General features: G+C 52.6%; 7 protein-coding genes across 7 annotated transcripts in view; 5 read left to right on the top strand and 2 right to left on the bottom strand.

The window, feature by feature from the left end:
• Nucleotides 1–364: 364 nt before the first annotated feature.
• rps23 (40S ribosomal protein uS12) lies at nucleotides 365–1,000 on the top strand (the record flags this gene model as incomplete). Its single annotated transcript, XM_020200719.1, has 2 exons — nucleotides 365–623; nucleotides 822–1,000. The coding sequence occupies 2 exons, from the start codon at nucleotides 365–367 to the stop codon at nucleotides 998–1,000; spliced, it is 438 nt and encodes a 145-aa protein (XP_020059259.1).
• Nucleotides 1,001–1,340: 340 nt separating this feature from the next.
• Nucleotides 1,341–3,494, bottom strand: ASPACDRAFT_113441 (translation initiation factor eIF2B subunit beta). The gene is made up of 5 exons (XM_020195719.1): nucleotides 3,327–3,494; nucleotides 3,063–3,263; nucleotides 2,700–2,995; nucleotides 1,770–2,622; nucleotides 1,341–1,701 (listed from the first exon to the last, which is right to left on the bottom strand). The coding sequence occupies exons 2-5, from the start codon at nucleotides 3,158–3,160 to the stop codon at nucleotides 1,629–1,631; spliced, it is 1,320 nt and encodes a 439-aa protein (XP_020059258.1). The 5' UTR covers nucleotides 3,161–3,263; nucleotides 3,327–3,494; the 3' UTR covers nucleotides 1,341–1,628.
• Nucleotides 3,495–4,167: 673 nt separating this feature from the next.
• nemA (Nem1-Spo7 phosphatase catalytic subunit NEM1) lies at nucleotides 4,168–5,765 on the top strand (the record flags this gene model as incomplete). The annotated part of the gene is made up of 2 exons (XM_020199244.1): nucleotides 4,168–5,563; nucleotides 5,623–5,765. 2 exons carry the CDS (start codon nucleotides 4,168–4,170, stop codon nucleotides 5,763–5,765), a joined length of 1,539 nt encoding a protein of 512 aa, XP_020059257.1.
• A 1,001-nt stretch (nucleotides 5,766–6,766) lies between these two features.
• On the bottom strand, nucleotides 6,767–8,946 carry ASPACDRAFT_50379 (alanine--glyoxylate transaminase; the record flags this gene model as incomplete). Its single annotated transcript, XM_020202348.1, has 3 exons — nucleotides 6,767–7,838; nucleotides 7,943–8,257; nucleotides 8,873–8,946. 3 exons carry the CDS (start codon nucleotides 8,944–8,946, stop codon nucleotides 6,767–6,769), a joined length of 1,461 nt encoding a protein of 486 aa, XP_020059256.1.
• Nucleotides 8,947–9,348: 402 nt separating this feature from the next.
• Nucleotides 9,349–10,222, top strand: ASPACDRAFT_76020 (vacuolar protein sorting-associated protein 29; the record flags this gene model as incomplete). Its single annotated transcript, XM_020204616.1, has 4 exons — nucleotides 9,349–9,407; nucleotides 9,474–9,488; nucleotides 9,568–9,981; nucleotides 10,040–10,222. Coding segments are annotated over 4 exons (605 nt in total), but the record flags the coding sequence as incomplete, so codon positions are not given.
• Nucleotides 10,223–10,714: 492 nt separating this feature from the next.
• Nucleotides 10,715–12,382, top strand: ASPACDRAFT_113430 (polyadenylate-binding protein). The gene is made up of 4 exons (XM_020195718.1): nucleotides 10,715–11,144; nucleotides 11,279–11,535; nucleotides 11,595–11,682; nucleotides 11,751–12,382. Exons 1-4 carry the CDS (start codon nucleotides 11,076–11,078, stop codon nucleotides 11,901–11,903), a joined length of 567 nt encoding a protein of 188 aa, XP_020059254.1. The 5' UTR covers nucleotides 10,715–11,075; the 3' UTR covers nucleotides 11,904–12,382.
• Nucleotides 12,383–14,033: 1,651 nt separating this feature from the next.
• ASPACDRAFT_50377 (NEDD4 family E3 ubiquitin-protein ligase) overlaps nucleotides 14,034–14,105 on the top strand; it is a gene marked incomplete at both ends in the record, with an annotated part of 3,993 nt that continues 3,921 nt past the window's right edge. Inside the window, one exon of the mRNA XM_020202347.1 lies at nucleotides 14,034–14,053. Coding sequence (XP_020059253.1) covers nucleotides 14,034–14,053 — 20 coding nt within the window. The remainder of the gene's footprint in view (nucleotides 14,054–14,105) is intronic.

Here is a 14,105-nt window from a genome sequence, read left to right as displayed (position 1 = left end):
CCGCCTAGAGAGAGAGCGAAAGAGTCCCTCCGCCGATAGATATTTCTCGCCTTCAATATTCACCAGTACGATACTTCGACACCCATTTCGCCTCCCGTCCAATCAGTCCAGTCAGGAACAGCAAGAAGATGCATGTGAAGGGAACATCGAGAAGAGAAGGGATCCGATCGAATACCGAGCAAAGAATAAAGATTCACGGCACCGATGGACACACACCGCAATGCACATTTCACGATCCGCGCATACTCTAGGGGACCTGGAAAACCAGGAACTACGCGATGGCCCAAGTCAAGGAAAACAAAGACATCTAACGCCTTATTTTTTGCTGCTACAGTTTTCAGTCCTCCGCACATAATCCGACAAGATGGGTAAGGGACAGCCCCGTGGTTTGAACGCCGCCCGCAAGCTCGCGACCACCCGTCGCGAGAACCGTTGGGCCGACTTGCACTACAAGAAGCGCCTTCTCGGTACCGCCTACAAGTCCTCCCCCTTCGGTGGTGCTTCTCACGCCAAGGGTATCGTCCTCGAGAAGGTCGGTGTTGAGGCCAAGCAGCCCAACTCCGCTATCCGCAAGTGTGTCAAGGTCCAGCTCATCAAGAACGGCAAGAAGGTCACTGCTTTCGGTGGGTCATCCCTCTCCCCCTAGTTGTGTGTTCTGTGGTGGATTCTCGGAGACGATCATGTGGATGGTTCATGGGTTGCGCATTGAGTGCGACGTGAAGAACCACAGGTGGCGACAATGAGAATGTCCATCACAGCGACTACACAGAACCACGATCTACGTAAATGAATAATCCGCTGACCTTGACACCCCTCTACAGTCCCCAACGACGGTTGCTTGAACTTCATCGATGAGAACGACGAGGTCCTCCTCGCCGGTTTCGGTCGTAAGGGTAAGGCCAAGGGTGATATTCCCGGTGTCCGCTTCAAGGTCGTCAAGGTCTCCGGTGTCGGTCTCATGGCCCTCTGGAAGGAGAAGAAGGAGAAGCCCCGCTCTTAAGCAACCTACCACCAACGCAAAACAAGATGCTGGCTACTACTCCGGGGGAATCATGATATTTTTTCCCGGGGGGAGGATCTCTCTCTTGGGGGGGCCCATTCCATAGCAAGAATAAAAACTTATCGGCTTGGGAGGCGAAACTTTTTTTTTCTTCTATGGTCTGGAATATTTTTTTTCCCTTTTTTTGTAATGGTTCAAAGCAAAGAAAGGCGCTGGATGAGAAAGACACCCTGCAAATACAAACCCAATATTTGCGGCTTTCACTACGATTGTTATATCCATAAAAACATGGCGCCATGATTGATTTCCTTGGGAAGGGCCCAAAATATCAAATTCTTCAAAAATAAAAAAAAAAAAAAAAAACTTACTCTCTGTAATCTTGACGTAGTTCTTGGAAATGCTCGATTATACTCATACTGGGTCGCTGCAGACCGCATTCGATGAGTCCCTTTGTGTAACAAACGCCTTGGGTATCGTCTCTTATATTGTCTATGATAATTCCTTACGCCTTTTATATCCATTTTGGCATGTGACCTTCGTCCGGCCATGAGCAATCCAATTGTTCATAAATCCGCTTTTCTTTCGCCATTGTAATTTTTTATGTGATTCTGCCTTTATTGGCCAGGCTTCAGACACTGATATCCTCCTTGCGGTAGTGATCCGAAACAATACGGTACAGGTAAGATGGCGCATGTCCTCCCCTAAAAGAGAAGTAGTGGTCAGTACTAAGTCAAACAGTGCGGAAACCGTCACAAGAAATGGAACGTACAAGTTCGTGATGTAGAGGTCGATCAGTTCTGCCGGAACATAGTCGTACAGCGGGTTCTGCACGTCAATCTGATCCACCAAGTCGCCATCCTCGTAGCTGATGACCTTGCTGGCGTCTCCGTACTCGATCAACGAGTCGAAGTCAAACGGATAGACCGGGCTCAACTTGTATACACCGCTCACCACAACAACAGGGGTCTGATGCACCTTGGCGGCGCGAGCGATGACCCGAGTACCGGCTGAGGCGACCAGTCCGCCGTTGGCCAGAACGGAGTGCGTGCCTAGAATAACCTTGTTGACACGGGACATGAGCGCAAATACCGCGGAGTCAGGGATGAGGATGACGGTGATGCCCAGAGCAATCAAAGGCTTCTGGAAGGATTCAGTGCTCAGAAGTTCGTCGTCGTGGGGGTTGGCCCCGCTGACGGTTGCGTGCGTCGCCTCGTGGTTGTTGGGGAAGGCTTCGGCATGGATGACCGTGAACTTCCGCTTGGCAGCGGCCTTCAGCAGGAATTTCTGGACCGTGGTCGATGAGGTGTGAGTGAGGATAATTTCGTTGGAGTGAATGTGGTCCAGAGCATAAGCCGCAATCTGGTCGTCGACCTGCGTCAGTTCGTCGATGATCTCGCTGATACCGTCCAGAACTTCAGCCCGGATGTCTTTGCTGGGCGCGTGGCCTAATAGCCGACCGGAGGGCGACGCGGACACGGGGGTTCCAGGCAAGGAGTTCTCGGTATCGGGATGCGAAAGCAGACTAAACATAGAGATTGGGGCGGCGGTCAGGGCAGGCAAGGGTTGTCTCGATGCGCCACGGTCGGAGCCGTCATGGCGAGCGGAAAGAACATCGGCGGGATCTATGGTAGTCGTTCGTCGTTAGTTCCGTCTTCATCTTGAGCCAAAAAAAAAAAATGCTACAAGGTAGATGCCATACCGTCGAGACCACGAGGGGTTTGAGGTTGGCTTTCAGAGCCAGCTTCGCTAAGGTTGAAGTCGCCCTCACGGTCGTCTTCGGCCTCGTCACGAATCAATCCGAGCACGCGCCTGACGATGTTGCCGACCACCATCTCCCGGGGCTGAGCTGCCATGAGCCGTCTTCCAACATTCTGCACTCTCTCAATCAGCTTGTTGGCGTCGTTTGTTCTAGAGGCCGATATAACACCGCGCAGCAGGTATGCAGTCGCAGTAGCACACGATCTGGAATGGCGGATTTGTCTGCGCTTGAGGAGCCTGAGGGTATGTCAGTACAGCTTCAATATCGATTGCAGCCAGCCGTCGCATGGTGAAGAAGACGCACGAGATCAGATTGTCGATGGATGTGTCAATGGGGTTAGTCCTCAATGTCTTGAGGAAGGACGCCAGGCCGGGCGTCAAGGGCCCTGAAGTAGCAGGCATTTTGTTTTTGTAGTTCGAAAGTTAGACCGCCAAGGGCTCTGATCCGACGAATTTAGCGTCTAATTGAGACGGAATGTCACCAAGCTTCAATGGTGTGTTGGAGCTATATGCAGCATTAGTGAGGCAGAACGGTGGAGTCATCGGATTGGTCGCACAAGTCGCATACCAGAGAAACTCGTTGGGAAGTAAGTGTTAGCGCGCTCGCAACAACTATCACGCTCGTAAGCTGGTCGCCTCAAAACAGCTTTAGGAAGAAAGCTTCTGGAGAATGAGTTCGAGGTAGGTGAAGAGGGGAATGTGCAGCCGAGCAGGGAGAGAAGAAAGAGGGGGGGGGAGAGTAGGAGGAGGTGAAAGGCGGAAGAAGAGCCAAAGTGGGATGTGACGGAGGGAGATTTTGCCCGCTCGGCCCAACGAATCGTCGCAGTAGCAGCCGCAGTAGCAGCCGTAGTAGCAGCCGTAGTAGGAGCCGTAGCAGCAGCCCATACATACAACCAAATAATACATACATACGGTAACTATGGATTGGTTGCCTTCCCTCCTCCTCCTTCTCCCTCCACCTCTTCTCTCTCTCCTCCTTCTCGGCGTCTTCCTCAACTCTTCTCACTTTCTCTTTCCCTTACCCCCTCCCTTTGCCGCTTGATTTCCACACCCTCGTCCTCGACTGTCTGTATATAGTCGTCTTAAACCGTCACGAGGGTTCTTCCTATCCTCCTTCTCCCTTCCTCCATCCCGCTTATCCGCCCACCGGTTAGGCCAAGGACTACGGCGACGGCTATCGCCCACCAATTCCGCCCAGCCCAAAACCAGTTGGGGTCAACCGTCAACAGTTATCAGCACGGGTTGTCGACTGGCGCATTGAGGTCGGTGCAGCTCGATGTCTTTCCTCCTTCGTGCATCGCATATCTACCTCCAGTTGCTTCGTGACTTGACCAGGTGCTGACCGGCGCCTCCGCTCAACATAACTAGACACCTGCGCCAGCCCGGACACCCGTGGACCACGTCGGAAGATGAACTCGCTGAACATCTTGTCGTCCCGAGTAATTGGCCAGCCTACCAGTTCCAGTAGAAGTCGTCAACGATCTCGATCGCAAGGAGAGATTTCCCGGACAATTGAACCAGGCGACCTCGCCAAGTTTCGGTCCTATAGTGAGAGCAACTTCCATGCTTCGGATCACCATGAGAAAAGCCACGATGAGACGCCCGGCGCGCCAGATGACCTCGAAAACCATGAGTACACGCTTGATGAGAAATCACCCTTATTACGAAGTCTATCCAAGGATCGCTCGCTGGGCGCAACCAGCACCATAGGACTGTTCGTGCACCGGTTCTTCGAGGCGATTGCCGAGACCATCAAGTTCATTCTGTCAACCTTGGCCGCGCCTGGATTCTTTGTCGCCCACTGCTTTCGCGATGACGATGGGCAATACTCTCCGCTGGCTCCGTTCCGCAAAATCAGCCGCCTGATTCCGCGTCGTTCCAAACGATCAGGTCTTGACGCGCCGGGCAAAGGAGGGACTCCAGCACATGGCAAACAACGAACATCACGACGACCCAAAGCTCATAGATCACGCGAATCAATTGCCTCGAGTACATCGGAGTCAGAGGGGGATCGGCGAAGCGCCAAGGGACTCGGCAGCAGTCATCCTCGGTCCGTCAAGTCCAAGTCCTCCAACTCAGAGCATGCACCAGACGACAACACCCCTCGGCGATCTATTCGAATCAAGCTTCATAATGAAGAGGCGTTCAAGCGGAACCGGCAGCGCCGTGCGCAAAGCACGGATCTGGGACAGGCGTCACAGAATGGATCCCAGGGCGCTCTCAATCTTGATAGCTTGAAGTCCCCGACCTCCCCGTCGGTCCATCGAGTCACTCGATATCCGCATTCGCCCGTTCCTCCTCGACCTCTGATTCCCCAGCGCATACCTTCCTACACGGCCAACCTACGCAACACGAAAAGCCCGCAAAAGACTCTGGTCCTCGATCTTGACGAAACTCTCATCCACTCCCTGGCCAAGGGTGGCCGCATGTCCAGCGGCCACATGGTTGAAGTCAAGTTGTCCACGCCCATGACGACCGCTCTGACTCCAGGCGGGCCTCCGACTACGCTTGGTCCGCAACATCCCATCTTGTACTATGTCCACAAACGGCCTCACTGTGACGAGTTTCTTCGCAAGGTGTGTAAATGGTACAAGCTGGTGGTTTTTACTGCGAGTGTGCAAGAGTACGCAGATCCGGTTATCGACTGGCTGGAACAGGAGCGGAAATACTTCCACGCGCGATATTACCGGCAGCATTGTACCTTTCGCAACGGCGCGTACATTAAAGATCTCAGCTCTGTTGAGCCAGACCTGAGTAAAGTGATGATCCTGGACAATAGTCCTATGAGTTATATTTTTCACGAAGGTACGTATAGGTTTGTGGATTTCAGGTGCAGTTCGCCCCCCACTGACCTTCGATCGCAGATAACGCAATCCCCATTGAGGGCTGGATTAATGATCCGACGGACAACGGGTTGCTCCACCTCGTCCCCATGTTAGAAGCTCTACAGTATGTAACCGATGTGCGGGCTTTCCTAGCCTTGCGTAGAGGGGAAACAGAAGCATAGCTTTGACAAGGAGAGAAGGATGGACCCGTGGCAGTGACGGAGTGACTTATGGCCTTTAATATAATAATAAACCCCCCCCCCCTTTGCACAGAAAACACGAAAACAGAAAAAAGGAAACCCTGACAGGAATGTTTTCCAAGCTTGATGTTATTACGGAAATCTTACAATGCATCCCATGGTTATCAGATCCCCATGTCTCTGCTCTTGTAAAGTCGAGAGAGGCATGAGGGGAGTTGATACGATGGGCTATCGTCTCTCGACCTTCACTTCCCCACTCGTCTGATGACAGTATTCAGAAGGTCTGCACCGCAATAGATATAACCTCCCTTCACCCATAGCTCTTGTTCTTCCATAGCCATCATCACTTCCTATCCCCCAAGGTTCCTTATCTTATTTTAGACGTTCCCCATTCAAGACAGTAGGGTTCGACGCTGTGTGAACCACGGTGAACCGCCTAGGCATTCGTAGAACTAAAAATCACATGAGAAAGGAAATCACAGCAGAAGTCGCCCGGTAGTGTGAGGCAGAACTTGTGAGATGCCGAAGTGCTGGAATATATAGTCCACTCAGGTTGCGATTGAGGTCTGTTCCACTGAGCAAGGAGTTGGTGCTCTTAGAATGAGCAAAGGGTAGGCGTACATGTCTTTATTTAAGGCCACGATCCACGATTCATTCCCCTCCTGTTTTATACCTGAATATTCTACAAGTGATGATAGGTGCTGATAGTTGAGTTGCGCCTGGTCGTTGAGGGCGGGAAAGGATTGCCTGATTCGGTAGGTCATCCCTATCGCCGCGCCGCGCTTATCGGACACCACTTGTCCGAGATCGGGGCGCGCCAATCTACAGTACAACTAACTGGTGGGGTTAAGTGCTGAGACCAAGTAATAGAGGAAGAACTCCATTGGGATTTTGGCCAGAAGAGGGCACGATTATTAAAGATTGTTTTGCGATTTTTTATTCGTATTTTTGCTACGTTCAATATATGACAGTCTCATGGATATTTACAGTCCCTTGGCCTGCTTGGCCTCGGTCAGAGCCTCCTTCAAGGCGGCAATGGCCTTGTCAATGTCCGACCGGGCGGGGTCGGTGACACTAACGCCCATGTGGCCGAAGCGGATGTACTTGGTGGCAACCTCCTTGTGCAGACCCGCTGCGAAGATCACCCCGCGCTTCAGCAGACCGGGCAGCACGTCCGGGGGAGCGAGGCCCTCGGGCAGCCAGATGGCGGTCATGGCGTGGGCCTGGTTCTCCGGGGTGGCGGCCACCTGCTTCAGGCCGAGCTCGGCGACGGCGGCCTTGACGCGGTCCGAGGCGTGACGGTGAATGGCGTAGCGCTCGGTGATGGGGCGAGCGGTGATCTGAGACAGCGTGGTGTGCAGGGCGTGGACGAGCTGGGTGGGGGGAGTGGCGAAGTAAGAGGGCTTGAAGTTCTCGTAGTTCTGCATGATGGGCAACCAATTGCCGATGGAGGCGTAGTAGGAGGCGGGGGGCGTTTTGCGGGCCTTGAAGGTTTCAAGAGCCCGGCCGGACAGCATCAGAATGCTCAGACCAGGAGGGCAGCCGATGGCCTTCTGGCTGGCCGTCAGCACAACGTCCAGATCCCACTCGTCGAACGCAATCTCCTCGCAGCCGACACTGCACACACCGTCGACGACGACCAGCGTCTCAGGGCTGACGCGCCGCACAATCTCGGCCACGCGCTTGATGTCGCTCAGCACGCCAGTCGAGGTGTCGACGTGGGTGATGGTGATGATCTTGTAGGGCTTCGCCTTGAGGGCTTGCTCAATCTCCTCGAACGAGGGCCGCTCGCCAATGGGGGCCTTGAGCTGGGTGGCATGAGCCCCGTAGGTCTCAATGCAGTTGGCGAACGAATCGGCAAAGTAACCGGTGTGCAGGACCAGAGCATTCTCGCCCTTCTCGATCAGATTGGAAGCTACAACATCCCAGCCCAGAGTACCGCTGCCGGAGATGACGAAGGGTTGAGCGGCGGGGTTGGACGATTGGAAGAGCTTGCGCACGAGAGACAAAGTCTCACCGAAGGTCTTGACGAATCCGGGGGCAACGTGACTCTCACTGGAGAGAACATACAGCGGTTAGTGAGGGGTAGAAAGAAGGTATGATTCAATGGCGGATAGTGATGATGAGCGGTCGTGGGAAGGAGGGGCAGTTGGACTTACGCATAGTGAGACATGGACTGGAGGACAGCATCATCGAATTCGATGGGCCCTGGAATGAGCAGGGTGTTGTGGGGGGCTTGGGAAGACATTTTGGGCGGGGGGGAGGAGGAGGATGGAGTGGTAGGAGAAGGAGGGATGGAAGAAGGAACGGAGCGATCGATGGGTTTATATTCGAGGTCGTCTGGAGCGAGGGAGTTCCTCTCGGTCGAGAACGGGGTATTAAGCTCAGGCAGCGGGAGTCGCTGATCCAGGTGTCTGGAGATCAGGCTCAAGCGCTGCTGCGTCCGTTTGGCCGCCAGTTTTCCGAAAGGTCGGCTCTCTACGGGAGAGCCCGCGGGGAGGGGGATTTGCTGGTTTGCTGGTGAGATGGAGGGGGGAGACCCAGGCGTTGACTGGGCTTGTTGGGGGGGAGGAAGAGGGGAAAGGGTCGGGGATCGCCGGGTTCACTTTCCGGATGGATTGAGTTGCTTGGGTGAAGAGTATTGATGGTGTATAGTATGGTGTATAGTACTACTGTACTGACGTATGAGTAGAATTGGATGTGAGGATGAGGAGAAACAATTGTAGGACGATAACTACAAACGGGGAGAAGAAGTCCCCAGGTGTGTTGATCAATCGAGGAGATTTTCTCAGCTCTCAATGGTTGGTTTGGTTCCTTTCCCCCTTTGGCGCATTATTTCCCCCATTTCCCTTGCCTTCTATCGGCCGTAAAGCGACGGATGCCTCCAACGGGCGGGCCCTGCCGTGGATCGATTGGGGAAGGAATCTAAAGACACATTGCATTGACTCATGAAACTAGTGTCTGAGCAAGAATGAGGATAGTATATCCGAGCAGCCATTACTTATTGGCTTGCAGGGCTTATGCGAGCCCACCTACTTGCTCCGTATACTTGCGCAACTGAGGATGACGATGTAAACTGCCGTTCTTACTTGTGGTGGCAGAAACGGAAATAGGCCCAGTATTCCAGGCTGTCCTGCAGGTGTAGTATGAGAGGGCAAGACATTTCTCACTCACTCACTCGTGTTGCTCCCTCACTCTTCCCGCATTTTCCCAGTCCTTTTTTTTATGTCTCCCAGCAGCCTAGTAGATGCAGACCAGTACGCAGGAACGCCGGCCTTCATAGATGTAAGCAGCGCGGGCTAGTCCGAACTGGTCCTGCTTCTAGGGCATAGGGCTGTCAGGCGCGTGGCATTGGCGTTGGAATAGCCTAAGCTTTCCCCGCGCCGCTCCAGCGATAGGGGCGCCAGCCTAGATAGTCACTCCCTCTTACGTTAGGTAGCTTAATTGATATCTCCATCAGACAACTGTGCACTCCATACATCTGCACCCCTCAGTTCGTTACTGAACATATTCCATAGACTCATAGCTCACTCCAAAATTGGGCCTTGAGTGACCGCACCGTTCAGAATGACTTCGCGCCTGGTCCTGGTCATCGGCGACCTGTTCATCCCTGACAGAGCTCCCGTATGTTGTTGATCATCCCCCGCAACAACAAACAGTTGACTGACTTTCAAACCCATTCTTATATAGGACCTCCCCGCAAAGGTGCGACTTCTGCTCGGCCATAACCCATGGCCCTCCTGACAATTGCCACTTACCCTCTATTGACACAATCGCAACACAGTTCAAGAAACTATTGACGCCGGGCAAGATCGGCCAGATTCTCTGTCTCGGCAACTTGACCGATCGCAACACATTCGAATTCCTCCGGCAGGTGGCGCCTGACCTGCAACTGGTTAAAGGAGATTTCGATGTCGATTCCCCCAATCTCCCTCTCTCGAAGGTCGTGACCCACGGCAGCCTGCGCATCGGATTTACGCATGGCCATACGATCATCCCCCCAGGAGATGCGGATGCTCTCTTGATCGCCGCTCGTCAGATGGACGTAGATATTCTGCTGTGGGGCGGTACCCATCGATTCGAGGCTTTCGAGCTGGAAGGTCGATTCTTCATCAATCCCGGCAGTGCCACGGGTGCGATGAGCACAGGATACTGGGCCGAGGGAGATGAGCCCACACCCAGCTTCTGCTTGATGGATGTGAGTTGCAGAGGTGCCACAGACGGCTGAGACGACCTGATGCTAATCATCGCTGTAGATCCAAGGTGATGTTCTCGTGCTTTATGTTTACCAGTTAAAGACAGATGCCAACGGGGCTGAGACGGTGGCGGTGGAGAAAGTATCCTACCGCAAGAACAACATCGCATCTTCATGAGTTGACGCTCCTATCTATTTTTCTTGTACATAACCATAGATCTGACGCGATAATGACTTCCTCCTTGTTGGTCGCTCCTTTCCTGCTCCGACGGCCCCAAAGCTCGAGCGCCTATACACGAATTGTTTCGCAACCAGGCTGCTGAGCGCATTCTAACCAGAGATCAGGATCGAGTACTGCCTAGATATGGTTCAACTGCGGCTTGCTTGAGGATCGTAGTGTCACATCATGTGGGCTCAATGTGGCCGAGTCTCGTTTAATCTCGCAAGGCCAATTCCTCTAGATTTGCACTGATGATGGCTGAAAGGCTGTCAGCTTCGTTCTTGCAATTACTTAGTCTCGCTGTAGTGTAGCACTGTAATCGGGTATTTCTAAAAGATACTGGATTTAAAAGAAGTGGCTGGTGTGAGGGAATTTTCTCAGGATACTCTTCAATTCTATTGGTCCTATTAATCCACTCAATATTGATGCACGTACCTACTAGGTAGTAGTAGTTAACGATCAGCAATAGGGTGAGGATCGAAAGCATTTTCGCGTACCGCAGTCCAATACTCGACTATTGACGACCGAGTCGGCGGCGGATGTTCCAGTTGACAAAGAGCTAAGCCGGAAAGAGCAGGCAGTAAGTTCGGGGACAATCAAACGCAAGCATCACGTTCACTTTCCTCCACTTCCAGTCTTCCATTGAATCAGCTTTTGACTTGGTCCTTCTCCCCACCGACCGCTACACACCCAGTTCTGGGAGTTGCATATCGCTCCTATCTTATCGGATCTTGTATTTTTCCAGCAATTTCCTACCCGCAGCTCACTTGACCAACCCGGCGGGAAAGCTATCGGTGCCCGCTCGAGCTTTCACTTTGCGACCCAGTGGTGTAAACGGACTCGAACGGACAATCGGAATTCACACACCCTATTCAACATGGCGACAGAAGAACACAAGATTGAAGATGAGCACCTGGAGCAGCCTGAGGAAGCAGGTGACGATGAGGTAAAAACCGTCCTGTTTGGCTTGAAGCTGCTTGCTGGGATTCTGAGCGCTGGCTCCCGACCGCTGCCCTCATGTGAATCACACATTCGCAATTATGACATCCGTTCTAATCCGAGTATTCTTGTCCATAACAGGAGGAAATTGCGGCGATGAAGAAGCGGGTAGCCGAGATGGAATCTGAAGCGGCCAAGCTGCGCGAGATGCAAGCCACGCTCGATCAGCAGTCGGAGAGCCTACGTGAGGACAAAGAAGAGATTGATGCCCGGAGTATCTTCGTTGGCAATGTGGATTACGGTGCTTCTCCCGAGGAAATCCAAGCACACTTTCAGAGCTGTGGCTCGATAAATCGGGTCACCATCCTGTTGGATAAGTTCACTGGGCAGCCCAAGGGGTATGTTGCAGCGCATTGAATTCGGTCGTGTTACAAGATTGGCTGACTGGCGACTACAGATATGCCTATGTTGAATTTGCAGAGCCCAGTCTGGTAGCCCAGGCCCTTGTACTGAACGAGAGTGTCTTCCGCGGCCGGAACCTGAAGGTGCTTCCTCTTGCAATCAAACTCCCCCCTTCCATCATCGATACTGACTGAATACTTTGATGCTGTAGGTCGTTCCCAAGCGTACCAACTTGCCGGGTATGACCCGAGGACGCGGACGGGGTGGCTTCCGTGGCGGTCGGGGCTACCGCGGAGGTTTCGCGCCTCGCGGCGGTTATCGCGGCGGTTATCGTGGCCGGGGTCGGGGCTATGCGCCTTACTAGAGAAACGTCAAGCCCCAGTTCAGTGTATACGGGGTGGCATTCGTCTGCGCAAGGAACAGAGGTCATCGCACGAAGCCCCAGCGCTACCAAGACGTCCGGGTTGACCATGATGGTCGTGGTCGCTCTGATGCACGTGTGCGCGTCTCTGAATAAAGCGAGAAACTTCTTTATTTTCTAATTGTCTTTGGAGTCAACCTACTGGAATGGACTTTTGTATGATAACCTTTCTGGCAATCTCGGACTGGGTCAGATGGGCGGAACCACTGTGATATCATCTAGCTACAGAGAATTGCTTTACGAGCAGGAATTGCCTGCTAAACCCCTCCTCCAAAGGACCAGGACGGTCATGAAACTACGCTTCTCAAAGAAAAGAACACCGCAATAGGAATCTGCACCTGAAAACTAGTCTTCTTGACAGCTTCTTCATCGAAGAAATCCATAATTGTCACCGGGTCCCGATCTGTTATGGTCTCGGTCCGTAGACCTGACTAATGAACAGGGAGATGAGGGATGGCGTCACAGCGGTTTAGCCACGAGCTAATTACGATATCATGTTTGCGCATGATAACCCTGAACTTGTGGCCTTATGGCCTCCAATCCGGGTAAGGACCGGCACGGACGGTACTTCAGCCAGTCTAGACGGCGATGCTGACGAGTTTGTCTAAGGAAGCGGAGCAGAGCAACCGGAATTGCGACGTTCATTGGGTCCCCACCATCAAAAGAGAGTCGTAATGAGGGAGAAGGTCCGGCACGATTAGGGGGGAATATGTGTTCAATAACTTATTCGGGGTGTTTTCCTTCTTCTTTTCGGTAAATAGAGCCCGGAAGATGTAGGAGAAAGACAATATGAGTGAATTGAAAATAATCTTGTTGCCTTGTTAAGCAGGCCATCACTGTCCTTTTGAGGCCGAGTGATTGGCTGGAAAACCAAGTATTGTTCTATTTATTCCATCACCTAGGTTCGTTCCAGTGTAACCTCCCCATGATGCGACTGAAAATCTAATCTGTTCTCCTCCCCTGGTTTGTCGTTGGCAAATAATGTAACGAATAGTGATAGGGCACCGAGGGCAAGGTAGCAGGTATTATCATCTTCGTAGGCGCTGATTACTTCATTACTTCCCATGTTTTCCCGGGAGGAAAACTCAGTTGATGATTTTTTTTTTTGGATATTTGCAGCCCTATGGGATGTGGTTCCGACTCTGATCGGAATGAAACATGAGAATAGTGCTCGATTCATCGGACACTGATTTAGAATGGGTAAAATATCAACCTCAAGAGTGAGTGTGGTGAGGTTGGTGTCAAGAAGTGTAAGATAGTTGTAGTGAAATCAGTAGCTTAATCCGCCATTGATGGCTGACTTACTCCTCTCTCTCTCTCTCTCTCTTACTACTGTACTCCGTCTCTCCTCCCTCTTCCTCCTTCCACCACCACCACCACCACCACTGCACTTCCCCTCCTTTCCCTTTGCCACGACCACAACCACGACCACCAACCACACCACCACCACTTTCTCTTCCACGAATCCTCTGGGGAGGTAGGATTCTTACGGAAGAGCTTACTACTGTCTGACTTCAGGCTGTCACTACCTTTTCCTTCTTTTATGAGCATTCTTACTACTACCTAGCCTACCTACTATTACTCTTCCGAGTCCTCCTCCAGTTGCTCCTCCCGGTTGAACCCCTCGCTCGGTCGTGATTGGTTCCGAAGGCGCAACGTCAGGACTGTCCTGCTCAGCCCCATAGAAGTCCGCGCGCCTCCATCGTCAAGCCTTAGTGCTCGCGCTCACTCTTTCTCTCTTTTCCCTCTCCTTGAAATCGCCTCTTATCGCCGCCTATCCACCACTTTTCCCTCGTCCAATCTATTCGCCTTCGAATCGCTTCCGGATATTCCCCTCTCTTCCCATTGAGTTGACCAGTTCCAACGCCCTTCCAACCACCCCCGCCAACCGACTTTTCCTCCCTACTATCACGATCACCACCGTTACTCGACTGCTGTTGTTGGGGTCCGTGCCTGTCGACAGCGGTGGATGCGCACACCGCGAATCACCCTTTGAGGCTTGCCCGGATCGGCTTTTTTTTGCACCCAAAGGCACTTCATCGCCTGCACTGATCGGTTCAGTTCAGGTTCAGGATGGGTTCCAACCTGCCTGCGTATGTGCAAGCGTCCCTCCCCTCTTTCCCCCTCGTCCCAACCCCTCATATC

This window comes from Aspergillus aculeatus, assembly GCF_001890905.1.
Source record: "Aspergillus aculeatus ATCC 16872 unplaced genomic scaffold ASPACscaffold_3, whole genome shotgun sequence".
Classification (NCBI taxonomy): Eukaryota; Fungi; Ascomycota; class Eurotiomycetes; order Eurotiales; family Aspergillaceae; genus Aspergillus; species Aspergillus aculeatus.
The sequence above is the reverse complement of the archived record's forward strand: the minus strand, read 5'-3'. Positions and strand labels throughout refer to the sequence as shown.

What these genes read in the sequence shown, in the direction of transcription:
- ASPACDRAFT_113441 (XM_020195719.1), bottom strand. Translation starts at nt 3,160, where the DNA reads ATGCCTGCTACTTCAGGGCCCTTGACGCCCGGCCTGGCGTCCTTCCTC. An exon ending in TCCATCGACAATCTGATCTC is followed by an intron (nt 2,996 to 3,062) that starts GTGCGTCTTCTT and finishes ACATACCCTCAG; the next exon opens with GCTCCTCAAGCGCAGACAAA. An exon ending in AACCCCTCGTGGTCTCGACG is followed by an intron (nt 2,623 to 2,699) that starts GTATGGCATCTA and finishes CGACTACCATAG; the next exon opens with ATCCCGCCGATGTTCTTTCC.
- ASPACDRAFT_113430 (XM_020195718.1), top strand. Translation starts at nt 11,076, where the DNA reads ATGGCGACAGAAGAACACAAGATTGAAGATGAGCACCTGGAGCAGCCT. An exon ending in AGGAAGCAGGTGACGATGAG is followed by an intron (nt 11,145 to 11,278) that starts GTAAAAACCGTC and finishes TGTCCATAACAG; the next exon opens with GAGGAAATTGCGGCGATGAA. An exon ending in TCCGCGGCCGGAACCTGAAG is followed by an intron (nt 11,683 to 11,750) that starts GTGCTTCCTCTT and finishes TTGATGCTGTAG; the next exon opens with GTCGTTCCCAAGCGTACCAA.